Source organism: Epinephelus fuscoguttatus, linkage group LG14 (genome assembly GCF_011397635.1).
Source record: "Epinephelus fuscoguttatus linkage group LG14, E.fuscoguttatus.final_Chr_v1".
NCBI lineage: Eukaryota > Metazoa > Chordata > Actinopteri > Perciformes > Serranidae > Epinephelus > Epinephelus fuscoguttatus.
In genome coordinates this window covers 23,543,651-23,569,598 of record NC_064765.1, presented here as the reverse complement: position 1 = coordinate 23,569,598, position 25,948 = coordinate 23,543,651, and the positions used below count along the sequence as shown (strand labels likewise).

The 25,948-nt window shown below is 41.6% G+C and overlaps 3 protein-coding genes across 5 annotated transcripts; 2 read left to right on the top strand and 1 right to left on the bottom strand.

Annotated features, from left to right (window-relative positions):
* Positions 1-715: 715 nt before the first annotated feature.
* On the bottom strand, positions 716-15,615 carry arel1 (apoptosis resistant E3 ubiquitin protein ligase 1). Of its 3 annotated transcripts, none has more exons than XM_049595935.1 (22): positions 15,555-15,615; positions 14,432-14,660; positions 13,759-13,927; positions 12,089-12,309; positions 11,395-11,466; positions 10,863-11,089; positions 9,607-9,844; positions 9,326-9,495; positions 8,954-9,134; positions 8,579-8,820; positions 8,379-8,456; positions 8,147-8,288; positions 7,925-8,046; positions 6,772-6,847; positions 6,103-6,212; positions 5,827-6,006; positions 5,368-5,493; positions 3,734-3,863; positions 3,561-3,619; positions 3,384-3,473; positions 3,124-3,299; positions 716-1,513 (listed from the first exon to the last, which is right to left on the bottom strand). In XM_049595935.1, exons 2-22 carry the CDS (start codon positions 14,577-14,579, stop codon positions 1,411-1,413), a joined length of 3,060 nt encoding a protein of 1,019 aa, XP_049451892.1. In that variant the 5' UTR covers positions 14,580-14,660; positions 15,555-15,615; the 3' UTR covers positions 716-1,410. The 3 variants fall into 3 exon arrangements, with proteins under 3 accessions (XP_049451892.1, XP_049451894.1, XP_049451893.1); XM_049595937.1 differs by lacking the exon at positions 15,555-15,615 and adding an exon at positions 15,483-15,501; XM_049595936.1 differs by lacking the exon at positions 15,555-15,615 and adding an exon at positions 14,986-15,335.
* A 3-nt stretch (positions 15,616-15,618) lies between these two features.
* fcf1 (FCF1 rRNA-processing protein) lies at positions 15,619-17,896 on the top strand. Its single transcript, XM_049595938.1, has 8 exons — positions 15,619-15,707; positions 16,263-16,327; positions 16,483-16,554; positions 16,645-16,793; positions 16,911-16,983; positions 17,090-17,177; positions 17,427-17,521; positions 17,641-17,896. Exons 1-8 carry the CDS (start codon positions 15,705-15,707, stop codon positions 17,687-17,689), a joined length of 594 nt encoding a protein of 197 aa, XP_049451895.1. The 5' UTR covers positions 15,619-15,704; the 3' UTR covers positions 17,690-17,896.
* A 1,763-nt stretch (positions 17,897-19,659) lies between these two features.
* On the top strand, positions 19,660-25,696 carry vash1 (vasohibin 1). Its single transcript, XM_049597095.1, has 7 exons — positions 19,660-20,628; positions 20,988-21,076; positions 22,675-22,731; positions 23,058-23,132; positions 23,244-23,625; positions 24,105-24,214; positions 24,402-25,696. Exons 1-7 carry the CDS (start codon positions 20,407-20,409, stop codon positions 24,472-24,474), a joined length of 1,008 nt encoding a protein of 335 aa, XP_049453052.1. The 5' UTR covers positions 19,660-20,406; the 3' UTR covers positions 24,475-25,696.
* Positions 25,697-25,948: the final 252 nt, after the last annotated feature.

Sequence of the window (25,948 nt, the reverse complement as noted above, 5' to 3'; positions counted from 1 at the left end):
GACTGGCAGCACACACTAGTATAAAATGGCTAATGAACATGTAAACTGGAACAGCAAAGGAACTGCTACACGATTCTGAACAGAAAAGAGAAAACAACTCTGTTGGCTCAGGATATAACGACACTAACAGCATTAAAAATAAATAGTTTTACAACAACGTACAGAAAAACAAACAGGGACATAATCTGCATTGATATAATGCTTCGGTTTGCTGAGGTTGTGGGATCATATGGCTAAAGTTTGGAGGACTGGAAGGAGGCGGCTATGAACAAACTTTAACATACATGTGCTTGAGCACATATATACCTGTGTCAGAGGGTGAACAGGTGGCATAGGAGATTTTGAGGTAAACCCATAAAAGGCTGTGAATGTAAAAGTAAAAACCAGACAGCATATATAACAAAAAGTTATATATGGGCTCTCCCCAACATCCTCAGTGACCCCTGCATGTACAAGTAGAAATGTCATAATATACCTATTACTGTGTGCCGACTATGCTTCTCTCACCTACGCACCTCTCTGGATACAATCCGAGGCAAAGGGCATGAATAAGGCAGGTTATAACACATAACAAAACATTTACCGCTCTGGACAAACAGAATTTCAACAGTATGGGTCAACACAAATATTTTTTCCAACACATAATAAGTTAAAAACATGTATAAACAATAGAAATTACTTGGCTTCTTTTTAAAACCTATTCTTTCTGAGAGAGAAAAAAAAAGCTTATAGAAATCATATAAACTCTCCTCCCACCAAACGTGTAACAATAAAGAAAATCCCTTCTCCTTTAACGTCAAACCAAAAAAGGTAACAAGATGAAAACCTATTTATACACACTACTATGTACAAGTATTGAAATAAAAGAGTGATATTATATATTTACAAACACACGTCAGTCCCTGATCGATTAAGGCCAAAGTGCTGTAGATGCACGCGTCACCCACATCACATGTAGGCCGCTGTTGCACTTAAGTGTTCCTCAGTTTGCAAAATGCAAAAGAAGCGGTTATAAAGTAATACGCAAGGCCTTTGCTCTAGCATCGTTTGTCTTTCAAACATATAAAACTAAGCAAACTTTAGCATTAAGAAATACAACTAGCCCAAACCTCACCTTTTTCAGCAGTTTCTGGTTTCTGTTTTTTGTTGGGTTTTTTTATACAAAAGCGAGATATTTTATATACATACAGTAGCACTAGAGTTCGTATTTGAGTTCCAGTTTCAGGACAGCCGTTACAGACTTCCTGTAATGCCCTCTCATCCTGAGAGAGGATTTATAGGGAGTCTGGGTGATACTCTGCCAAGAAGTCCACTGGTAAACGCAGATGAATGCAGGAAACTGGTGCACTGGAGCGGACAGTGTTGGTCTCCTCTTGTACGAGTGGAACCACAGTGCCAGTGATGGGGGAGTCAGAGCATGCCGAAGCCCTCGCTGCCCTCACTGATGGCCAGCTTCAACATCTTGTGCAGCTCCTCATAGGAGTCGTACGTAGGGAGGCACAGCTGGTTAAAACTAGACGGAAAATTGGATTGAGTCAGCTAATGATTATGTCCTGATAGAGCATTTATATAAAACTCATACATCATGCTATGTGTAATGGAAACATCTGCGCAACTCAACATTAAAACTATGGCAATATTCCACATTTTTATTATTAACAAAACCGACAATTTTTTTTCTAAGTATTTCCTAGCCTGATATAGCATATTTCTCTGTGCCTTAAACATCCATTGTTGTCCAGGAACTATTAAAAATACATCAGTAAGCCACTCTGTTGCACTGGGTGACATGTTTGTCCATTAAAAGAACACTTCACTCCCCAAATGACCATTTGGATATCAATTATTCACACAGTGTTACACTGAATTTTGAAGACAATGTTTTTCTCACATGCCTCCAGTGACCCAAGAATCCAACAGCGAACATTGCTCGATTAATTCAAGTAAAGGGGGTCTGCATTTAACAACAGCAACACTACATCAAAACATATGTTTACAAACTCTCAACACAAGTTTTGCAGTATAATCCAAGTCTCATTTATCCAGTCGAATGCTTCCCTAACACATCAATTTGTGCTAAAATTGTGACCATTTAAAACACTTTCACATAAACAGTGTCGCAGGACCAGGACACAGGAAGTGGCCCCGCTCAGCAGTCAGACAGGAGTCATTAATTTCCAGGGCTGGTACCTGTGGTTATCACACAGGCTAGTTAATAGCATGTCGGGCAGGAAATCCAAAGTGTGGGATCATTTTGAGAAGGTGAAGGATGAACCCAAGGTGATATGTAAACTCATCTTCATTGGTCGACTACAAACATAACGTATCATCTGAAACATGGAAGTAGCTACATGCCCATTAGCCACTTAGCACAATCATTACTGCTTTGCCGACAGCGTCATTAACAGGCGGCTCGCTCAGTGTGTGACGTGCACTTGTAGATAAAATATAGGCCTATATTAATGAAGGTTCATTAGTACAGTTTTGTATTTCTCTGTAATGTAGCACAGTGTTAACAATGTTACTGATACTATTCTTTCTCACACCTTCAACTCAAACCATTGTGTTGCCCCACCCAAAATATATAATTTGATAATTAAATTAGCATCATAAACATGCGGGCTACTAGTCGGCTACTGGCCCTAAATGACGACTATTGGTTGACTAGGAAAATTCTTGGTCGGATGGCAGCCCTATGTACGTGTTGTGTAACAGTTTTGGAATGGATGTTCTGATATAGTTTTGCTACGTTTCACTTAAATTCATCAAGACCGTCAGCTGTTTTTGGATTCTTCGTTCACTGCGGAGGCATGGTGCTAAAGAAAAGTCAGGGGTTCACCAAAGCCAACAGGATACCTTATCCTGGAACCATGAATGTCTATGCAAAATGTTTTATGCCAATCCACCTAGCAGATGTGGAGATATTCCACCAGAAAAATTTAAACTTAGACCTGCTATTGAGGCTAGAAAAAAGTCAGCCATCATCAAAACAGTATGAGTCATCATCTGGGGATCACAGGCGTCTGCACACAAAATCTGGGTGGACCAGTCGACCCGTAAACAAGCAGACGTAATGACACTGCAAAGCCTCAAGTCTCGATCAGCCTGCGCTTTCATACTCACCACGTGTGTGCAGTGGGCAAGGTGCTGTGTGTGGGGGCAGCGATGATCTGGAAGGAGGGGCAAAGGGTGTTGAATCCCCCAGGGGGAAGCTGAGAGGAGCCGGTGGTGAACTGAAGCAGACGGGCCAGCTCCTCCTGCGTGAAGCTGGAAACCACAGCCCAGAACCACTTCATCACCTGTGGCAAGAGACAATCAACATGCTCAGACATTTTGATCAGTGACCTGCTGTTGACTGAAAACTGAAAATTTCCATGACATACTTTCTCTCTGAAGTGCCACGATCCTCCGACAATCACAGCGTGGGCCTTGAAGTCCTGTACGTTTATATCACCGGTGCCACACATCAACAGCTGGAGAGATTAAAAGGAGAGCATATTATAATTACCCAGCGGTGTTTTGGAGATTAATAGGATTTTTATTATAAACATAACACATACCTCCAACTCGTTCTCATCGAATATGGCTAGCAGGTTTTCTGGAACCAGTTCATTCAAACCTGCAATTGATCAGGAAATTACACTAATTATGTGCACATTACCGGAGATCTCAAATGAGAGGAATTACCGAAAGAAAGAAAATTGGCAGACTGCAGCTGTGCTAGTTCGCTCACCTTTCAGGAAGTGTTCCACCTCATCTCTTACCTGGCTGGCCAGTCTGTACTGGGCCAGCAGGTTGAGATAATGCATCTTGTTTTCATTGGTAACAGCGATCTGAGCTCCCCCTGATATCAGCTCCACCACCTGCACGAGAACACGTGGATATAAATGTCAGACCACATGCATAAAGGAGCAAAACAGTACAAGATATTAAACAGTTTAAAATTCTATTATTGTGTGGGTGAAAGAAGAAATGGACAGTAAAGGTAAGATGGCAGACATATGTAAGTTATATGTAAGAGTAGGGTTGGGGCATATCAAATTTTTTTCAAACCGGTTTCATTTTCAGCCAGAAACCGGACTGGACTGGACTAAATTTTACCAATAGGTGTCGCACTTGGCTCAACAACTGCTCCTGAGTGGAACATAATGACACCTTGTCCTGATGTCTGACTATCACGTCAGAGTGCGCAACATCTGAGCATTGTCCACATTGAATCCTTTACATATGCACTTCTGTTACGTTCCACAAAACGAAAAACCACGTAGCTTTAAGCACTGTGCTTGAGATCAGACTGGAGATGTACCCACTTAGAAGACAGATGAGTAGCCTACTTGAAGTCTTCCTACATTTGTACTTTTTAAACAGAAAACACGTGTTATATATTGTTATAATTACTGGAAACAACAAACAATATAGCCAACAGCAAGTAGCTTAGGTTGTTATTAGTGATGGTCATTTACCTTACAAAAAACTTTCAGCTCCCTGGCAATCGCCCTCCAGCCAGCTGCCATTTTTAGGTTTTTGTAGTGAAGCAAGAAGAATTAGTCCTTTCTTGTCCATTGTGACGCTTTTCATAGCAAGCAATGAGTAAATCGAGACAGTGCGTCCAACAAAAGTTCAGCTCAGCGCGGTGCATCACGTCCTTTATGGCCAGTTAGGACACCCCTTTTGTCGCTTTCAAATCCAAAATGTTGCCATATTGGCACAGTTGTAGCTTTCATGGAGCTGTCACCCCAAAAAACACTCTCTAGTGTCTAGTAAATATTAATCACATTGTCATATTGCTTATTACTGATGCATTACCAGCACGATTTAGCACCTTGACACCGTCAGTACAGGCTGCTGATGTACGCTTTTTTAAAATTTGCCAGAACATGTCACAATGACAAGTGTTGGTTCAGCTGGTTTGCATAAAATTAAACTGGTTTAAGCTCGAACACCAGACCAAAACTTGACCAAACTCTGTGTAAGAGTTCAGAAACTGTCTTGACTGGTAAAATCTATTTATGCAGGTCTTACACTTGTTTGGCTGTCACACACTTGTTATCATTATAATAAGTGGGCAATTAATCTGACAGTACAGACATGCGTATCGAATCAAAAAGAAGTAGGCTGAAGTCACCACAGGGAGTTACACAGCCAGTTATTGTCAAGTATTTCATAACTGAGCAACAAAGTTTAAAAAAGGACACGGATGCCAAACTCCACTTGTCCACCTTCATGTAAACTCACCACTCCCTCTCTTTAAGAAAAGGGCTTGCCAAACGAGCAATATGGTTTCTTTTGTTTGGTTTATTGCTCCTATCTCCTGTGAAATTACATCAGGGCTAAAAGGGGAGGTTCCTTTCCAAAGTGTTGCCTCACCTTCTCCAGCTGTCCCGACTTGCTGTACTTCTCTTCGGCAAACACCAAGTCCATTTCACTCACGTCATTGTTTAGGATGAAGCAGACTTTAGTTTTGTAGAACTCCTGGTCGTCCGTCTCGAAGTACTGTGTGTGGAAAATAAAACGAAAACACACAGGAAAATGACGTTTTTTAAATAAACATGGCACTTCATCTTCTCTGTGGAAGGATAAAAACATGATTGGGTCGGCTTTAGTTCTCGGCTTTGAAATCTTAGGAAGTTGGATAAACAGCAAAACACGCTGGCTTGTTCTCCATGAAATAAGCTGTGCCAAGAAACAAATCAGGTTTCTTGGCTTTGTGAGGAATGTTAAAGGGATGAGACAGACCAGCTGACACTGGAGGGTAAACAGTGAAAACATGACCTTCCAACGTCCAAGGAAAACGTCCTTTCTGTGGGAATGTACCGCACTCCATACCTTGTAGTTCATCCTGAGGCCAATGATCTGTGCCAAGAAAGACCGTGTAAAGCGAGCTCGGACCAGCTGTTTGTAGGCTCCACCCAGAGCAGACTCGTACAGGCACTTCCCTACGACGCGACCTGCAAACTCATACATCTTCAGACGCAGATGGGGTGGCCGGTCAGCGTTTGGGTGCACCTGGAAAATGAAGATGAATGTGCTCTTATTCTTTTTAACTGCATGAAGTTCAACAGAACACCAAGCATTTGTAAGTGGTTAAAAAGACTGACTTACCAGGCCCTGGTTGTTGTCGCTGAAGCGGGTGAACAGCTGGTTGGAGGTGTCAAAGAGGGTCTTACACACCAGCTCAAACCACTCCCTACGAGGCCCTCCCCAGTCCAGAGCTGCAGACAAATGTCAGAGGTGTCAGCCGCGTGGTCACCTTAATAAATTACTGTATAACTTTGATTTTTGGTTTAATGATATACTATGCAAGGTTTTCCTAAAAAGAATGTACAGACTCGCACAGTAGTAATCCTTCTCAATCATCAATTATGACCCACTAGAGGTGTGTGGCGGTGTATTTTTCTGCAGCGACTCTGCCCTCTGCCTGTACTTTTTTTTTAATTTTCTGTGTTTGGGACATTTATGAGCATGTCCCCCCACAGCACTCAGGTGAGGTAGGGCTTTATAAAAAGGTAGCAACAAGGTGCCAGACCATAAGCAGCAAAGAGAAACCCACAGAATCAATGCAAAAACAGCAAGGCGAAACACCATATATATAGAGTTAATATGGGACTGGCTTTTACTTTCAATTTTCCTGGCGAGCGTGTTAACAAATAGTAACGGGCAATCCTGCATAGCACAGTTTGCTGCAACAATACTTAACTATAACTCATAAACCTAAACACACACTAAAGACACCATAAAGCTCACGCCACTATATTGAAATGTTTTGTTTACCTTCCTCATCCTGAAACACGACCTCAAAGTTCTTACTCCAGTCTGACACAGAGAAGTTCCTTGTAGCCTTCACGGACTGAGCAACAGAAAGAGATGAAGATAAGTGAGAATGTTATCACATTAGTGTTATGATTACATTACACACAGAAGGGCTCCACGACATGAGGAAAATATGTAATAACATTGTTGAATATTGCGATAAAAATATTACTTGCGACAAATATACAGATATTTAAGTGAACTCAGTTCTGCCTCTCTGCTGATTTCGGTATACTGCTAGAACACAACAAATTGCTTGTTGAATTAAAAAAAAAAAAGAAAGGAAATGATTTCCTTCTATTGAACAAATTGAACATTGCACTGAACACAGAAGGCACCAATAAAAAAAGAACAATATTAAGATTTTAAAGAGCAGTTTTCTATTTATACTCTCCTTCAATTAACTAAGGGTTGGGCAACCTGCAGCCCCAGAGCCATATAAAGCAGTAGCTCCCAATTCGTCCAGCCCCAGGATCCAGATTTCTCTTTTGTCATTAGTACAAGGTCCACACAGTTTAATACATTCAGCGTCATACATGCATTTTGCCATGTTGTTGAGTTAGTTTGCTGTCTCTGTCAAGTAGGCCTCCATTAGTCACTCACTCTACAGCAGGAAACAGCACTTTAAAATAAAAGCTCTGTGCCAGTTCACTCTACTTAAAAATAAAGTGTGTTTTTTACAAACTTGACCCACTTTTGGACTGCGACACACCAATTGGGAAAAAATTCAGCTATCCGAAAACATAATGCCTCCGCCTGCGGCTATCACCGGCATGGAGACATAAAAAGGAAAAGTCTCTGAGGAATTAGCAAATGTAATAACGTATGGATATAGATGTGTTTGTTTTCACTGCCACCACGGCACAGATAAAAGTACCAAATAATCATAAATGGCCGACTGCAGAGTAGCTACCTTATGGTAAAACATATATAGTAGTAAAAGTTGCTGACCCCTCATTTAAGTAAAGAAAAATCCCTCATGCAACATTGCAGTCTTTTGCGATGTGTTTCTTGCCAAGTTGACATCACTATGACAATAAAAAAAACAATATGTGGTGCAGCCCTGATGCTCGGCTTATGAAACAGCTTTATAATGCAGCAAAGCAGCACTCACTGAGTCCAGAATGGAGTGTCGGGTGATTTTTAGGCAGGTCTTGGTGCGAGGTCTCTTAGAGTGGATGTGCCTGAGTTCACGTTGAAAGAAGTTCACCTTGTCTTGGAACGTTTCAGAGCCACCTGCAAACAATACCGTCAAATTACTGCTACGATCTCCATAAAAACATCATCCACTAAGTGCAGCTAGAGGCAACAGTAATTATGTTAGAGCGAAACAAACCAATGTTCTTGTGCAGGAAGCGAATGAAGGTGGCGGCCATGATGTTCCTGTCTTTGCAGCTGAGCTCCACAGGAGGCTGTATCCCATCATCCACCACTAGAGTTAGGTACTTGTGAACCGGGTCAGGACCATAATAGGTAAACTGAACAGAGAGCAGAAGGTTGCTGTAAGATTGTCACACTAAATCAAAGTGGCTTGCTCTTTAGGGTCTTCTGACATCACTTCTGCTTACCTTCGTTCCTGGACATACTCGAAAGGTGAAAAGGCGCCACGGAATTATTTTCAGGTAGAACTCCTTCACGGATAGTTGCTGTTTGACATAAAAGTCTGAGTCAGTGTCATCTTACATTAACACATGTTGAGTTCTACCATCTCAAATACAAGATCTCATACTTCCTTATATTCAGAAACGCTTATATGCTACCAACGTACCTTTGGCGATATGTAACAGTAGACCTTTTTTGGTTTCTTGACCTTCTCAGGTTGTCCCTCCACAGGAGAGTCGTGCTCGTCCTCCTCTTCTCCCATGGAGGGCCTCCTCTGGGGAGCCAGCAAAGAGGAGGCTGGTAACTGCCATGAGGAACTGTAGTTCCCATTGCTGTAAAGGTACGCCTCAAAGTAGATACTGATGCCTGGAGTGGACACATTCTTCTCCACACAGGCCTTCTCATTCTCTGTGAAATGCAATGAGAACATGAGTATCAGGTTTTGAAAACACAGGCTGACATGCCAAAAATGTACCATGCATTTCATGGGCAATTTCTGCTTTAGTGGTGTGTTTTTCTTCAGCGTGTAAAGGCAGCTCACCACTGAGAACAATAATGTCAAATTCCCCGTTGCTGAGCGGTTGATCCTTGTAGGAGATTCGGCCCCTGAAACAGCCCGTCTTCCTCAGAGTCAGTCTCAGCAGAACCTGGCACTGCTGCTTGTTGAGTGACACTGACTTACTGTAATACTCCTCCAGACTGTCATCATCCACTGTGCCCAGCTGCAGAATAGAAGACTTAAAATGAATCCCAGCTCAGAACCTGTTCTGCTACAATGTAAAACTAGTGGACTGTGCAATTGGGAACAGAAGGGTGAAAAGAAACGCTGGCTTCCACTTTTGCAGACATAATCAAGAAGCAAATCTTCAAATTACAGCGTAATGGATAATAGAAAGGGGGTTTGTTCCCTTACAGAGTGCACATGGACGCTGTAGTTGGCTTCGTCTGTGAGGGATGTGGAGTTACTGGTGGGGTTTCCGTACTCGTCCCTGGGCTCGATCTGCAAAGTGTGCTGCTGGCCGTTTGTTAGCACCAGGGTGGAGAAATGGTAGGCTATCTTGGTTTTGGATGGGACGACTGTACCTGAAGTGAAGAAAAGAACAGAAAAATAATCAGCAATAGAAATGTATCAAATTAAAAATTACACAATACTAAAATTATGGGTTGGATCAAAAACACATACAGAAATAATACCTGGCTGAAATATCTTGTAATAAGGGCTGTAGGCCACGTTGAGGCCACCCAGCTTGACAGCAACTTCATAGCGTCCGGCCTTACGCACTGTGAAGGCCACTTTGACTACATTGGACTCTGGTTCTTGCAGAACTTCCTGTGTAACAGGGATGTCCAGAGCCAATTCAATGTGGGTGATGTTGACCCTCAGCCCAACAGGCCGGTGGGCCGGGAAAGGTTGGCCATTCTTGTAGAACAGCTGAGGAGACAGGAGCACAAAAGGGGCATAATTTAATACAGAGACCACACAAGTAAATGTAACCTTTCTTAAAGGCATATTACACACTGCAAATGATCATTTGTGAATCAGCTACTCACTTCCTGTTACACTGAATTCATGAAGAAAACCTTGTTCTTCTTGCATGCCTCGATGATGAACAGAGAATCCAAAAACTGAGAAAATTCTTGATGAATTGAAGTAAATGGGGTCCACATTTAAAAGCAGCAAAACAATATCAAACCATCCATTTACTCTCATACAGTTCATGCAGAATACCCAAGTCTCATTTATCTAGTCGTGTACTCAGTACTTAAAAAGCAGCCCTTTGCATGGGGAACTGAACTAGAAGTGAAACTTCTCTATGCTCTCTTTAAAGCCAGACTCTATTAACAAAAGATATTTCTACCTTACTGAGCAGCACAGCCACTGGTCTACTGCTGCCTTGATCAGTTAGTGTGTTTGTAATATTGTGTGGCTTTGTTGCATCATAACTAACCCTTTAAAACACCAAAGTCACACAATTTGACAGACGAACGACCAATCAAGGCAACATTGCGGTAGACCAGCTTCTCCAGTGTGCAGCGAGGTAAAATTACAGCTTTTGTCAAAGCAGTGTGGCTGTTACGAGAGCGTAGATAAGTTTCACTTTTTGTCCAGTCCCCGTCAGAGAGCTTATGAGCTTATACTGAGCATATGACTTCATGACTGATACTTGGATTATAGTTCATGAGCTGCGTTAGAGGTTGTAGACAGATGTTTTGATATAGTTTTGCTGTTGTTTAAGGCAAAACCCCTTTACTTCCATTTATTAAGAATCTTCTTTGTTTTTCTTGTGTACTTCCGGAAAGTTTTTTTTTTCCATAAATTCAGTATAACATGGTGTGAGTGATATCCTTGACACCGCTGCTTGGATAAGCCACTTGTTAAAAGTCAGATGGACTACAAACAAGAGGTACAGTACGTCTTTAGCTTCGGCACATAAGGAATAAATTAACACCTGGACTCTGAAGCTCATAGTCTGCCCCACTTCCTGCGGCTCCTTCCAATCCCAAGACACCTTGCAGGAACGCGGGTCCAGGTAGTTTCCCCGGACATAGTCATAGATGCTGCGGTCGCCGCGTCGCCCTGGATCCTCATTCTGCAGGAAGCTGACCACCCGCGCTGCAAGCTCACAGAGGAACTTGATGGTGAAGACAAACGCTATGATGGAAACAGTAATTCCACCTGCCGCGAGAAAAGAAGCAGCACAGGAGTAATTGGAACATGTCGTTGTAATAAATGTATTTATTTAGTTCTCAAAAAAATTGGTTTACCACTAAAACAGAGATTAAAGTTTGGCAAAGGTTTTATAGGACCAAGACTTTAAAACAAATTCCTCAGGCTATACGAAAACTACAAAGCAACTAGTAAAACCGGTAGTGCCGCTTCACAGTGCCTGCAGGAAGACAAAGAATGAGTCACATAGCAGCAAAGCCAGGACCTGCCTGTAAGGCCAAACCCCAATCCCAAACAGCTGACACAGGACTCACCAATCACGTAAAACATGAGGTCCCTTATCAAGAAGCACAGCGCCACAGTACAGCCAAATATGAGAGCTCCCGCTGAAAGACAATTCGACATTGTACCAGTGAATAAATAAAATGAAGACAATGCACACTTCCTGCTCTGAGCCTGCAGGTTTCAACTGTTTCATGAATACATAACCACAGGCTTGATGACACTTTATTCTACATGTTCCTCTGTGAAATGAAGCAACAACAAATGCCAAGAAATGGCGTGATCCAAGTCGCCAGTTTAAAACTTTGGTATGGATTATTAAATCCATACCAAGGGCAAGAATACAAATGTAACAACTGCTGATGGTTGTGTATTAGAAATGCTTTACAGTGAATTATATATTTATTTTTACATCATTCTATATTTATTTTAAACAGGAAGGAATGGGGTGTCTTTATCAGAGAGAAAAAGACAGAAAAACAAACAGATGTTGGGCTGTATACAGAGATGAAGCAACACTCAACTTCTCCATTACAACACTTTAGCTCCACTCAAATGATATGTTGCTCGTGTAGCAACACTTGTGAAAACACTTAGCAACTCCTACAAACAGTACAATCCATCTTATGTTTACGTCTTCTATCTAAATGCCTCTTAATACTCTGCAGCTGTGGACAGCAAGCCAAAGCAAAACCAGTCAAAGGCAGAGAATGAGGATGAGCTCACCAATTGTCCACTTCTCATTCAGACGCCTCACTGTAAGGCTGTGCACCAGCCGGATCTCGTAGTCCTGGTCACGACTCCCCCTGGAGTTCTGGAGGATCTTGATGCCTGTGGACAACTTAATGTAGTCTTCGTAGTAGTAACCCCAGGCAGCTAGAGACAGCTGCAGCTGACTGTCAAACTGAGACAGATCATCCAGATTCATACAACCCAAGGTCTTCAGTCTGCAGCGGAGAAACAAAAATGAAAGTATATGAAGTAGATCATTGACAGGAATGGTAGCGATGCTTATTACTTTGAAAGTACAGCCTTTAGAAATACAACTCTACCATGGCTGCTACACGTGTCTATTGACGAAGACTGCTGACTGCACACAACAGGTTGTCCCGCACACAAAGCAAACAATAGTTTTTGTGAAACTCTGTACAAGGGTAAGGTCGATCTTATCTGTTAGACTTGTTAGTTATATCAACAGGGAAGGTAAGGCGGTACGGCATGTTGCATGTTGCCTTACCAAAAGACAACATATTACAGCCCTAAAGTTTATTGCATGGGAAGGTCTCGATAAACACAGCAGAGGTGAATGCTTGGCAGACAAACGGTTGTAAAACTGAACCATAAACTCCGATTGAAAAGCTACTACCACTACAACATAGTATTCTAGCAGTATTAACACATACTTGAATGACTAAAAAAAGGCAAACGTTTTTTTAATTTGAAAACACATATTCCATTCAAGGCGTCAAACTCATAACATTGTACAAAAAACTTAAGTTCCTCTGGCAACAAGACATTTGAGTTGCTTTCTTCATCTAATAGTAGTTCTGTGGATGTTTATTTACCTAATCTTACGGTGATAATGAAAAAAGTAATCCTATTTTTTTGTCTTTTATTCTAGTATATAACGACTCCGACTCCTAATTACACAATTTCTCTGAGAAGCAATGAAAGGCTTATGTGAGCAACTTCAACTTCCCTGTTTACAAATTATTATTTTTAGACAACAACAGAATTCAAAAATGATCTTCTGCTACTACACAGTTAGTCACTGAATAAAAGCTTTGCTGTAATTATGTCGTCAATAAAGGTTTAAAGGGTGGCAGCAACAGCATGACAGTCATGACCTTCAGAAATGTGACACTGTGTCCATTTATAAAGATCAAAGAGTTTTCCTCATGACTATGACATGACGGCATTTGAGAGACACAGCCAGCACCAAGAAACACTTCAATTGACTTTCAAAATCCTGAGGCAACATTTTGATAAAGCAGTAACTAGCCTAGTTATCATAGCCGGTTTTGACCGCATCAACAGAGAGCGCCCGACACACATACACAAACACCTGCATTGCTGCAGGGTCTCACACAATCAGTCTCTAAAGAATACTTTTTACTGCAGTGACCCTCTGAAACACTGCAGCCTCCACAGCTCAGTGTCAGCAAACTCAGCTGGCCATGAATGGAGAGGCTGCCCTCAAGTGGACATACATCAACATAGCCTGTGTTAACCTGCACAAAACATAACTATTACCACTTCAAGACATTATAAACTATGCTGGGAAAAATCTATATATCTGACATGCCAATAAGGAATTGTTTCTGAAAAAGGAAAGCTGCTTTTGACTATTTGCCAGGTTGGTGCTAATGTTAACATTAAGGCCATTCATTGCTTACGTATGGTAATAGTGCTCCAGGTTCTGGGAGCAAAGCCACTCCTGGAAGGCAAAGTCTCGGAGCAGCTGGATGTGGGCCTCTGCAATTTCCCTCCAGCGCTGCTGTTCCTTCACCACCTCTTCCAGACGACTCAATACACTCAGACTCAGTTCCTCCAGTGTCTGTACATCTGGATGACACATGAACAGCACATGAAAATCCCCAATCACACACTGGCCAACAAATCAGCACGAGTAATGCCTCAGCACAGGCTTAAATACTCATTAAAGTCTAGTATAATGAGTATTTAAGCCTGTGCTGATTGGCCGTGCATGCCATGTGCATCTCATAAGCCTGAATATTCAGTGTTCGAAACCAAAAAAAATGACTAAGGGTCATAACAATAAGCAACACAGTCTCCTTGCATTAAAGCCCTCTAAGTCCAGTTAAACATGACACTTATCCTTGGTATTTCTGCAAAAGCTCTGAAAGGTGCTGGATAAGCTTATGGTTAGCAAAAACATCCTACATGATAAAGTTTCAAGTAATATTAACCAGTCTTGCAGAGGTGTCCTCTTTGTGCAGGTCACTGAAGATACACATGCTTACCTCAGCTTGAATTAGACCATCAACCTAAGTTCTCAGATATAATGGTCATGTAAATCTCACATGAAGATGACTGTAAGCCACTGACCTTCAAACAAGTGCCTGTATTGAGAGAGGCTATGTCTTTGGAGCCATTCCTCAATCTGACTCTCTTTTCCTTTCTTCCAGCGCACTTCCCAGAAGAAGATCCACGACACTGAGCAGAAGAGGAAGGTCAGGAAGAAGCGGCGGTCCATCAGACCATCTTTCAGCCTTCACTCAGACCCCTCCGTGCTCAAAGAGAAACTGCCACAGGCCAGGGGGGCTAGTCAAGTTTCCTACAATTGGAGAGAGACTGCTTAGGCTCATAACAGCTGTACCAAAATACAGAACAAAAAGCTTTAGTTTCCCATAAATGAATTCTAATGAGGGGCACTGGTCAAACAGATGCCTAAGAGCTTTACAATAAACAGCACTGCCAAGAAAGCATGAATATTTAAGTGTCACCTTGGAGAAGTGTTGGCTGATGGGAGAATAACATTACATGTAATCCACAGCACTGAAATATGCATGAACATCTTGGCAAAAGAATGCTCATAACACTCTCACCATCCTTTGTTTAGCCAGGACAATCAATAAACATCAACAAAACAGGGCAATTACAGTGTTAATAAACTCCAAATCCAATCCAACAACAACAGTCCAGATGATGGTGATGGTGATGGCACAGATAATGATGAGCTGTGTAGACGTGCTAGCTCAGGTGTCAAAGCGTTTCCAAATGTCTCCCGCTGCCAGTTATAAACAGATAGCTAACATAACCTTTACAAACAGTCAGCTTTGGTTAACTTTGCTGGGCAGTTGTCTGAATGGAGTTTCGAAAACAAGTAAACACCGGCAGCGGGACACAAACAGGCTAAACGCAATATCATCAATTCTCTCCGCTCTATTGTCACCTGGAGCGCTAGGTAAAGCTGGAGGCTAACAACTGTTAGCATCGTGTCGATAAACTGCTACAGTAGCGTTTAGTTGACAAGCGAACGACAGCACAAAGCTAACGGCTAGCCAAGTTAGCCAACAATGTCAGCGTATTATCAGAGAGCTCGTCGCCGTCCGGTGGCGGTTATCAAGATGCACGACACAACACGTTCATAACACACCGTTTGCAACTGCGCAGCTACACAAAGCAAAGCTGCAAATGTAGAAATGCTGTTAATCTATGCTGCATCTACCTTCGTCTGTTGGGCATTAGCTTAGCAACCGGAAAATGCGCAGAAATTGTGTCGCTTATTGATTACGTCACCAGCAATCGCGTCCATACACGAGGGGAAGGGGAGCGAATTTTGCGCAGCTAATCAGCTCTGTGGTCTCAAATTTAAACCATGGTATGTAATTTTTAACCGTGTTACGACTGTCTCTCTTATTGCTATCCGTTAAAGTATGCTATTGTGTATAACTGTTATTAATAATTTGGCGTTGAAGCTTTTTGTCAGGCAAGCGACTGAGCTACATTAGCTAACGTTAGCCTAGCATCTAAAATGAAGTAAGCTCACAACTTCAGCTGTTGATAGGAAAGCTGTAAGTTAGATATATACATTGACATCTATCAATCTAAAGATCTTGGTCACAACATTATTGAACTTCAGTTGGCAATGACTCCATAAAAAGTTGCAATGTATTTAGCTTGTGTTCAGTGTTATGCTAATGAATTAAGTGGATGTTTTGTAATCACTGTAGCTATACATGCTAACTCAACTGCCTGTCTTAAGAACTGCTTCAAAAATAACAATAACAACAAAGTTCAGATTGTTTTTATGATTTAACGTTAGTTGCTATTTTGTTTAATGAAAAGAGAGGTTTTGTTGTTAGCCTGGACTCAAACCTTCCACTAGTAATATTTCAATAACCAATATTTGTGTGTTTTAATTTGTTAAATCAAGGGGAAGCAGAAAACAAGGAAGTTTGCTGCAATGAAGAGAATGATCAATCTGAAAGACAACAGACTGTGAGTTTTCTTATGTCCTCTGTTTTCTCGTCTTGTTCATAAACTCTGTCCATATCATTAATCCAGCTAAGTCTCATAAAAATTCCAGAAAAAGAAAAGGAAAACATTAATATCTATGCGTGGATCATAAAGGTAACGCCTTGTTTGTTTTGTAGAAAAGAGAAAGACCGTGCCAAAGCAAAAGAGAAAAAGAAGAAAGATCCCTCAGCGCTTAAGGAGAGAGAAGTGTAAGTCTGACACACAAAAGTTTGAAGAAGTTGATGAAGTATCTGTGGTAGATGGCTCCTTAACTTGATTTCTTTTAACTTTTTGTGTAGGACAAAGTACCCATCATGCCTGTTCTTCCAGTACAACACTCAGCTGGGTCCACCATACCACATTCTTGTCGACACCAATTTCATCAACTTCTCCATCAAGGCCAAACTAGACATTGTTCAGTCTATGATGGATTGTCTGTACGCAAAATGTAAGTAGACCTCTGTTGCAAAGTGGTTAATAACAGTGAGATAGTAATTTTTTTTCCCATTCAATTATGATATATAATGATGCATTTTTTTTTCCTCTGCTGTTTTGTCCAATCCAGGCATCCCGTGTATCACAGACTGTGTGATGGCTGAGATAGAAAAGCTTGGAATGAAGTACAGAGTCGCACTCAGGTACAAGCTGCTGAATATAATGTGGCACTTAGGACCTGAACTCATTCTGTTTATTCTTACGTTATTTGTCTAATCACTTTTTTTTTTGCTTGTCTTGTTTTTGCAGGATAGCCAAGGACCCAAGGTTTGATCGCCTGCCTTGCACACACAAGGGAACATATGCCGATGACTGTTTGGTCCAAAGGGTGACACAGGTAGTATGCCTTAATGTTCAGTTGCACTTACACATATATGTATTAAGATTTCATTGTTGACTTCATGATGAACACCACAGCATGTTTGATAACAGGCCTTTTTCACAGTAGAAATTTTGGCTTGTCACAGCAGAGGGCGCATGGGTGTAATTGATAACATTTAAATTGTCAATTCATTTTAGTGGGTAAATGTATGTCATGTTTTGGTACTTAAAGTTCGATATCAATAACACAAATATATTTCCACAGCACAAGTGTTACATCGTGGCCACAGTGGACAGAGATCTTAAGAGAAGAATCAGGAAGATCCCCGGAGTACCCATCATGTACATCTCAAACCACAGGTAACAGAGCATTCCAACATTTGCTTTAAATATATGGCAGCTTTTTATGTGTGTGCTTTTGTTAAACTTTATCCTGGGCTTAATATCAGATTATTCGTCTTTCTTGTTTTTTCATGCAGGTACAATATTGAACGGATGCCTGACGACTATGGTGCTCCAAGGTTTTAATATATCTACAGCTGAGCTGGACCTGTAAATACACAAAGTTTCCTGTTTAATATTATTTTCCTTTTATGCATATAAAAAAACATTGTGAGATTTTGTAGTTTGGTTTGGTGAGGGTGGGTGTGTTGATTTAACTGCAAATTACTTTAAGTTTTGTTGTTCTTATAAAAGAAATTTGTTACAAGAATAAATGAGTTGTTGCAATGCTAATGTCTTCAGTCTCCAGTTTTTCCAAGAGCCCAAACACGTAGAGGCTTTTCTTTTTTGAGCAAGATGCAGATTTGCTATTGGAAAGATATCTTAGAGCAATTTCAGGTTCATATTTTTACACAGTTGTGGCTCTCTTCTTAATGACCTTGTTTTAAGATCTTTAAGTACAGTGGAAATCTGATTATTGCTTTTTTCCTAACAGTGCAGGTAAGATGAGATGTACAATGGAAAACATAAGCAGGGGTTAACAGGGTGTCTGCAGGTCATTAAAAAGTCTTTAATTCTACTTCATAAACATAAGGCCTTGGAAGTAATCAAATGATCTTAAATTTGAATTTGTGAGGTCTTAATTGGCACACATTTCATTCATCCATCTTGTAATTTCTTTTTGTAAAAATGAGTTACTCTAAGCTCTTCTGTGTAAATTCCCACATTTCTGATGTTCCTAATCTGTAACATCACAAACCCACCACTGACCCTACTGTCTTTTTACTTTATATTTGAACTTAGTTCAGGGGCCACATACAGCCCAATATGATCTCAAGTGAGCCGGACCAGCGAAACCACTGCATAATAATCTATAAATAACAACCCTTTCAAATGTTTCCTTTTTTAGTGTAAAGAAGTACATTTTGAAAACATTCATCCATTTGCAAAACAAATAATAAATAGCCCACAATATCCTGAAAAAGTGCAAATTCAACTGTATGTCTCAGTTTTTCCACATTCAATCAGTCTACTATTCATTTTTATAATGTGACTTTTCATAATTTTCCATTAAAGCAGGTGAAATCATCCACTGCCTTACAGTCTGAAGTTTTGTCAGTGCCTCCTCAGCAGCAGGGTTCCTTCCATATTGTTTTAAGACAGAAATCTGATACAGTTTCTTTTTTTACTGAAGCTGCTGGTTGACAATATTTTGCACAATGTTCAGTATCTTTAAATAGGAGTACAGAAAGTATTCGTTGTCATTTCAGAGTGCTGTATTCTAGTCAGGGTGGAAAAGCCTCTGAGGCAGTATTTTACGTGCAGTATCACTGTTTAAACCTCTCAGCCTTCACAAGTGCATCAACATTAGGTGTGCAAACTCATCTAGATGGCTGGGTTGGACCCCTTTGGCGGGACAGTTACGGCCCCAGGGCAGTTCTTTGACACCCCTGACTCAACCTGTCAGCAAAATTTAGATTAACTTAACTCACTCTAATAACCATATTCTTACATAAGGCCTACCTCTGCATAGTTACCTGCAATGTTTGCATAAAAAATATATGATTTGTCTTCAAAATTGTCATGAAAAGGTATTTTAAGCATTAAAATTAAGTGTCCTATACCTGTAGACATCCTGATTAAATATTACACCAGTATAATTTAGCCGGTTAATGACTAATTAAGTAACCTGTGACATGATTAGAAGCTGCTGGACTTTAAACTGATAGTAAAAACAATACACTCTCTGGCATCTACTGTAAATAAGCTCAATTGTAACATGTCTATTTCCATTACAGTTTTATTTTTTCATTTTGTCTGAAATAAATTACTCTTTTCCCTGCCACCACAGAGCCAAGTACTACATTATTAGATTAATAAATTTAAATGTAACTCAAAAATGGTGCGTTTTGAGACTGTTAATAACCAAAAGCACTTAAATGTGGCAGACGGATCTCAGATTAACGCGTTACGGAGAGCACCTGAATGCAGCATTTGTCACGCCTGAGATCATCCGCTGTGTACGGAGCATGCGCAGTACACGGAGGTCTGGGAGTGTCTGAGCGGCTCGTTGGACGTGAATCCAACCCGCAGTCGCTGAACCCAGGAGCATCTGCTGCATGAACAATGAACCGGCTCCTCTAGAAGGAGGTGATTCGGTGAAACGGAGATGAAGTGGACGTTTGAGGAGAGTCGAGGTGATGGGATTGTACAGCAGCAGTGATTTCTGCGGGATATCTGTGGTGTGAATGACCTCTAACGGTGCAGGGAATTAGTAATTTCTAAGACTTTGTTGTCTGCAGAGTCAATCCTCTTAACGTGCTGTGATAGCGGCACATAGGCGGGCTGCTGTTGCCTTGTTGATGAACTTTCACTGTATGGACATTAAAATAGGCTCCACATGTAAAGGCTACATTGGCTTAGTGTCTTAATTTATTTATTTACATGTGTATGTGATTAGTGAATGGCCTATAGTCTGCTAGGTTTGACCAAAGAGCTGGATTGTCACAGCAAAGTCATCCTGTATCCCAAAAAGGATTTTCTTTTCATACTTCACTGGTGAAATCACTGATGCTCCAACTCTAGGGGTGAGTTTGATCACAGCTGATCACCTTTAGATTTAAGGCTCCACTGCATTGACATTTTCTTGAGATATTTGTGGCACAAGCTGCTTGATGTCATGAGTCGGCCATCTGTTGTGGAAACCTACTCAAACCTGCAAGCAGATTAACCAGTGAAAGGTCCAAGGCATCACTCTGGACGTTTCTAGTCAGCTTCCTGCTGGTGGAGGAAGAGGAGGAGGGATGCTGAGGGCCACCGTGGGCTCACTGGAGCAGAGAGATGAGGAGCAGGAGGACGAAGGGGAAGAAGAGCTGAGGGATGGAGGGGTGCCTTTCTATGTGAACAGAGGAGGCCTTCCGGTGGACGAGGAGACTTGGGAGAGGATGTGGCGCCATGTGGCTCGAATACACCCCAACGGTGAAGCTTTGGGGAAAGAGATCCGGGGTGTCACTGACCTGCCCAAGGTAAAGCATCTGATAATGTAAAGCTGCAGCTGGTTACACATGGCAGGAGTAACAGGTGCACGTCACACTTTGCTGGAGACACTTACACATGGTGGAGGAACAATTAGCACCTATGTGTCGTGGGAAAATGTTGAGTTACAGTGTTACTATGCAGTCACACATGACTTACAGATGTGCCACGAAATCAGCTTGAAAAAAAAATGACCATACTTTTTCACTGGTGGTTAAAGAGGAAAAAGATGCTCTTGCCAGTTGGCTGAATAGAGAAGAGCACAAAGAGGTCACACACATTCTCCAGTTGCCATGAATATTGGGATTGTACACTTGTAATGCAGTTGTTTGGATGCTCTGTCCCACAGATTCCAATACCGAGTGTGCCTACATACCAACCTACCACCACTATCCCACAGCGCCTGGAAGCCATACAGAAATACATCAGGGAATTGCAGTATCCTTTGACTAAGTTTGTACAACTAACTGGTTAGTACGGCAATAACTAATGAGTGTATTTAAATGCTTTTGCCAACATGCCATTTATAGTCAGACAGATATATTTTGATCCTACCTAAAGAAGAACATCACCCACATTAAGCATTCCAGTATGTTATTTCTGTGACTCAGGAAAGTTGAATCAATATCTGTGAACATGAGCTGCTCTCTCTCAGAGCCAGGACCCAGAGAAGTTAGTCTCAAACTTGAGATGTCATAGAGCAGGAGTCAGCAACCTTTACCATCAGAAGAGCTATTTTTGGTGCTGGAATACATTTTTGTACCTCAAAGTGACGGCACCACAGCCCATTTTAATCTAAATTAGCCTATAAGCATTTCTAATAGGTGTAAATGAGCATTTTTAATATGTTTTACCGCAAAGTAGCTGGATTATTTATGATTATTTGGTACTTAAACTTTTTAAATATGATTTCTTTTTTGGGATTTGGAATCAATAGGTATTCTCACTAAGGAGACACATTGTCATTGCTACTGATATTTGGCAATTTGGAGAAGGTGCCAGGTTGTGGATGTGTGACGCACATAGTTGTCGAGATGTTAAAACATTTTGTGTATCGGCTACTCCTTTATACAACTGGAAAATGCAAGAATTGTTTTAGGGCTACAGCAATGATAAATCAAAATAATTAAATGTTAAAAAATAACTGCTATTCATTTCCATATAATTTTGTCAAAGCCACAGGGAGCCACTGGAGAAGGCCTGCATGTGGCCCCTGAGCCCACAGCTTGCCCACTCCTGTCATAGAGTATAAAGTCTGGAGGTGGGGTCTCATTTCTAAACATTGCATACGCACAAACCGAGGCCTGAAAGACGAGTACACCACCTCCAACGCAAAAGTTGTGATGTATTAAAACAGACTTGACTGGAGAAACTTTGACCCATGCTTACGAACATTTTGGAGCCGGGAAGTGGGTGTACTACTGGGTAGATGGGTGGGTTACCAAGGAGACTGTGGGTAAGCTCTCCTATATATTCCAGTGGCTTTTTGGCTGATGGTTATGTTTACTATAAACAGGCAGAAAAAGAGGTGGGTATAACCCCTATACCTGCATCTATAATATCTTTCCTAATTCATTGTCTATGGAGCAGCTCCAGACTTTACACTCTATGACATCACAAACTTGAGATTTAGCACTCTAGTTTTTGAGTTTGGAAGAGAGTTGTTTATGTTTACTAATATTTTTGGTCCCTCTTAAACCATAGAAATAAAATGTATGAATTTTGAAAGTGTGCATAGTTCCCCTTTAAGTGGGCGAACATAGTGTACAATCTACCTTTCATTAATCCCACTGACCCACTGTTTTGTCACACTTTTACAAATTAGGGCCAAACCTTAGAAGTAGGCCACCGTAGATACTCTGCTCTTTGTTAAGCTTGATTCCATTCCAAGACAAAATTCATCCATAATTAACCAACAACCTATGAATATCACAAAGCGCTACAAATGCTCGTCTCCTCTCCCCCACTGCATGCAGCAGAGTGTTCTCCCAAAGCAGTTTGCTCTGTGCTGGTGTGACCTTAACTGTGTCCTACAGGTACAATCACACGGGAACGCAGTTTTTCGAAATCAAGAAGAGCCGGCCTCTTACTGCGTAAGCGAAAATTTTGCCTTTCATCCAAGACATAGAGGTTTGTAGCAGCAGCTGATTTTTGTGTTGCTCATGCTCGATGTGTGTGGATCAGCTGTGTCTCCTCAGGATTTTGTGAGTCCAAACTAACGTCAGGCAGCAGCAGGAGGTCTGGAACACAGTTTTCCTGACCTCACTTTATTAGATTTAGTCGCGCAAATTTTATTTCCCCGGCCCATGGAAAATGTTTTTGTCAAAGAGCAGTGTGTGCATGTCATTTATAGTGCACACAGCTGTGTGTTACATCAAAGATGACCATTAAAAGTGTCTTGTTTCATTGTTGTGCACAGGTTGATGGACATTGCTAAAGAGATGACTCGGGAGGCCCTGCCAATCAAATGCCTGGAGGCGGTGATCCTAGGGATGTATCTTTATGAGTAGATCATATTGTATAACATTATATATGCAGTGATGTCTTACAAATGTTTTGTATGTTTCATTGCAAACGTCCATTCCCTTGACCCACTGTCCTGCAGTTACCTCACCAACAGCATGCCAGGTGTGGAGCGCTTCCCCCTCAGCTTTCAGTCTCAGTTCTCAGGGAACCACTTCCACCACATTGTGCTGGGAGTTCACAGCGGGGGGCGCTTCGGAGCGCTGGGCATCAGCCGAAGGGAGGACCTCATGTTCAAGCCCCTGGAGTTCCGGACACTGATGGACTTGGTGCAAGAATACGACGGAGCCTACAGGGGCTACTGGCACACCCTGCGCAAGGTCAGGATCGGCCAGTACGTGTCCCATGACCCTCACAGCGTGGAGCAGATAGAGTGGAAACATTCGATAATAGACGTGGACAAGCTGACCAAGGAGGAGCTGCGGAAGGAGCTGGAGAGGCACACTCGAGACATGAGGCTGAAGGTACGACACAGTGGTACAAGCTGATGGAACTGTTGCAGTATTAAACACAATGATGATAAATGTAATTTGTCCCGAACAGAGCAGCTGCCCTGCTTAACTGCTTATTAGATTTCTTTTGATGTGCTGCGTCTTCATACACAGTGACACGGAGATGACCCGCTGTTTGAGGAGCTATTTCCCCTCAAATGATGCTCTCTCATCACCTCTCATGCTAATATAATGAAGGCCGCCTTGATGCTGAGCTGTGTGTATAATAAAACTAATGTGATGGCTTGACTCTGCCCCGCTGTGCTTCATGCATGGCCGGCTCAATCCATCAATAGCTGATCTTTTACAGCGAGTGCTCTGCACAAGCGCGTTAAAAATACAGATTTAAGCCACTGATACTGGACCTCGCCTTGTACAGCGAGGACATAAAGCACAGCTGACTCACCTGCGTCTGGTGATTCTTATGAGGATGTTCCTGTGTGTGTTTGCAGATAGGAAAGCCTGCACCACCCTCTCCCACCAAAGACAGGAGAAACAGCATGGGTTCACCCCTCAGAGGGCCGAGCAGCCCCATACGCAGGATCAGCCGTGTCGAGAGACGGTATGATTAATCATGTGTTCTTCCCTAAAAAATACAGCCACGTTAGTCATGAGCGTGAAATGTTTTAGTCAAAATATTTAGACTACAGGTGTCTTGTGATTTACAGCAAAGGAGAAGTAGTTTATGAGTTAGTCACAGTTTCCCTCTCATGTGAATAAAGCTCTTTTATGTTTGTGTTTTGTTGCAGTCCCTCTGGAGAGAAGAAGGTTTTGGATCAAAAAGCTGCTGCAGACATGAGCGGTTACCAGATCAGAGTCTGAAGGAGAATTTTTAGCTCGCTTGTAAAGTCACAAGGTACCACACACTTGTTTCACGCGGCCGCTGATTTACTGCAAGGCTATTCTTTGTACACTTTGGCCTATTCACGGGGATGCAATGTTGAATAGGTCACCAGCAACTTTTCCTCTACAAACAAACGCCTCATTCAGCTTCCCTCCATCTATGTTGTCAGAGGCTTTTTCTGGAGCAGTTACTGTGCATAGTAATTGGTGCTGGCAGCGTTCCCAAATGATAAAACAGGGACAGAAGCGTAGTACTTTGTAAACATTTTTAAATAACTGCGGAGTTTTGCGAACTCAACACAAGAAATATGACTTTCCCCTGATGCTGGGTGAGACTTCCACTCAGTGTAGATGTGCTACTGGACATATCATAGGTTTCTGTGGTTTTATTACGTTCAACAAAAGCTCTTAAGGCTCGTCTGCAATCTGTATCGTCGTACTGTAAGTGTGCAAATACATGTAATGTGATTTTAAATCCACTTAAGCTCTGCTGGGCAGCAACTTGCTTGTGTAGTGACTAGTTTGCAGACCACTACCCTCGTGCCTTGTATGAAAACTCAAAGAGAAGACTTTTTATATCCACTCCATTATTCTCATTGTCTAACTCAACACACAGCAGCGTAATCTCTGCTCTTCCAAAACACTGAAAGTGAGTGAAGTCAGATGTGTGAGGCAGTTTTTTGACGTTTAATATCCTGATGCTAGCATGTTTAGCATGCTATTGAGACTGAATATGGACAGATGTTATTCTGGCTGCTGAATCTAAAGCAAGACAATTATCAAGGTGGCTCACAGCAACGCATCTGCATTTAATGTGGATGCAAAGTAACGACAAGTCGGTTTAAATGTACTGTATAACTGCTTTATGTGTACATCGTTCCTAACTTTTGTTTGTAGCAAATTTATCCAATGTTGAACTTGCCTTAAGTGGTCATGACCCCCGCTTAAGATAAGGTGTAAAGAGGTTTGTTTACAGCACTTTTATCTGCATTTTGTATTTTATTTTTTATCGGAAATTCTGTCATTTTATACTTCCGTCAGTGTTGGTGATCACCAGTCAGCCAATATTTACCACACACTGTTTTGAACATGTTGCCACAGCCAGCATTTTAATGTGTACAGTGGGTGTTGTCCATTTTTGTTTCAGTGCTCTGTAACACGATTGTTTTTGTACCAAGACTGTTGATTTACAGGATCACAATAAAAGGTCAAAGTGGCAACACAGTTTTGTTTTTGGATTCGACTTTGTGATAACTCATAATTGTGTATTTTATTACCTTGTCCTGATTTAAGCAGGCCTGGTCCAAAAACTCAGCGATTAATCAGTAAGCATGCTGCTATTAGTTGTCAGGCGGGCTGGGTGTCAGGCAGGGAATGGCGCCAGTTTTCTGTCCAATAGTTCAAACTGAGCACAGGGTGTCCTCAGCTGAAGGGCAGCTTCTGGCAACAAGGC

Coding starts and splice junctions, on each gene's coding strand:
- arel1 (XM_049595935.1), bottom strand. CDS start 14,579: ATGGACCGCCGCTTCTTCCTGACCTTCCTCTTCTGCTCAGTGTCGTGG. Junction 8,289..8,378: donor GAGTATGTCCAGGAACGAAG/GTAAGCAGAAGT, acceptor CTCTCTGTTCAG/TTTACCTATTATGGTCCTGA. Junction 6,213..6,771: donor CGTGTTTCAGGATGAGGAAG/GTAAACAAAACA, acceptor ATTTGTCTGCAG/CTCTGGACTGGGGAGGGCCT.
- vash1 (XM_049597095.1), top strand. CDS start 20,407: ATGCTGAGGGCCACCGTGGGCTCACTGGAGCAGAGAGATGAGGAGCAG. Junction 20,629..20,987: donor GTGTCACTGACCTGCCCAAG/GTAAAGCATCTG, acceptor TCTGTCCCACAG/ATTCCAATACCGAGTGTGCC. Junction 22,732..23,057: donor AAGAGCCGGCCTCTTACTGC/GTAAGCGAAAAT, acceptor TGTTGTGCACAG/GTTGATGGACATTGCTAAAG.
- fcf1 (XM_049595938.1), top strand. Junction 16,794..16,910: donor GGATTGTCTGTACGCAAAAT/GTAAGTAGACCT, acceptor TGTCCAATCCAG/GCATCCCGTGTATCACAGAC. Junction 17,522..17,640: donor ATGTACATCTCAAACCACAG/GTAACAGAGCAT, acceptor TTTTTCATGCAG/GTACAATATTGAACGGATGC.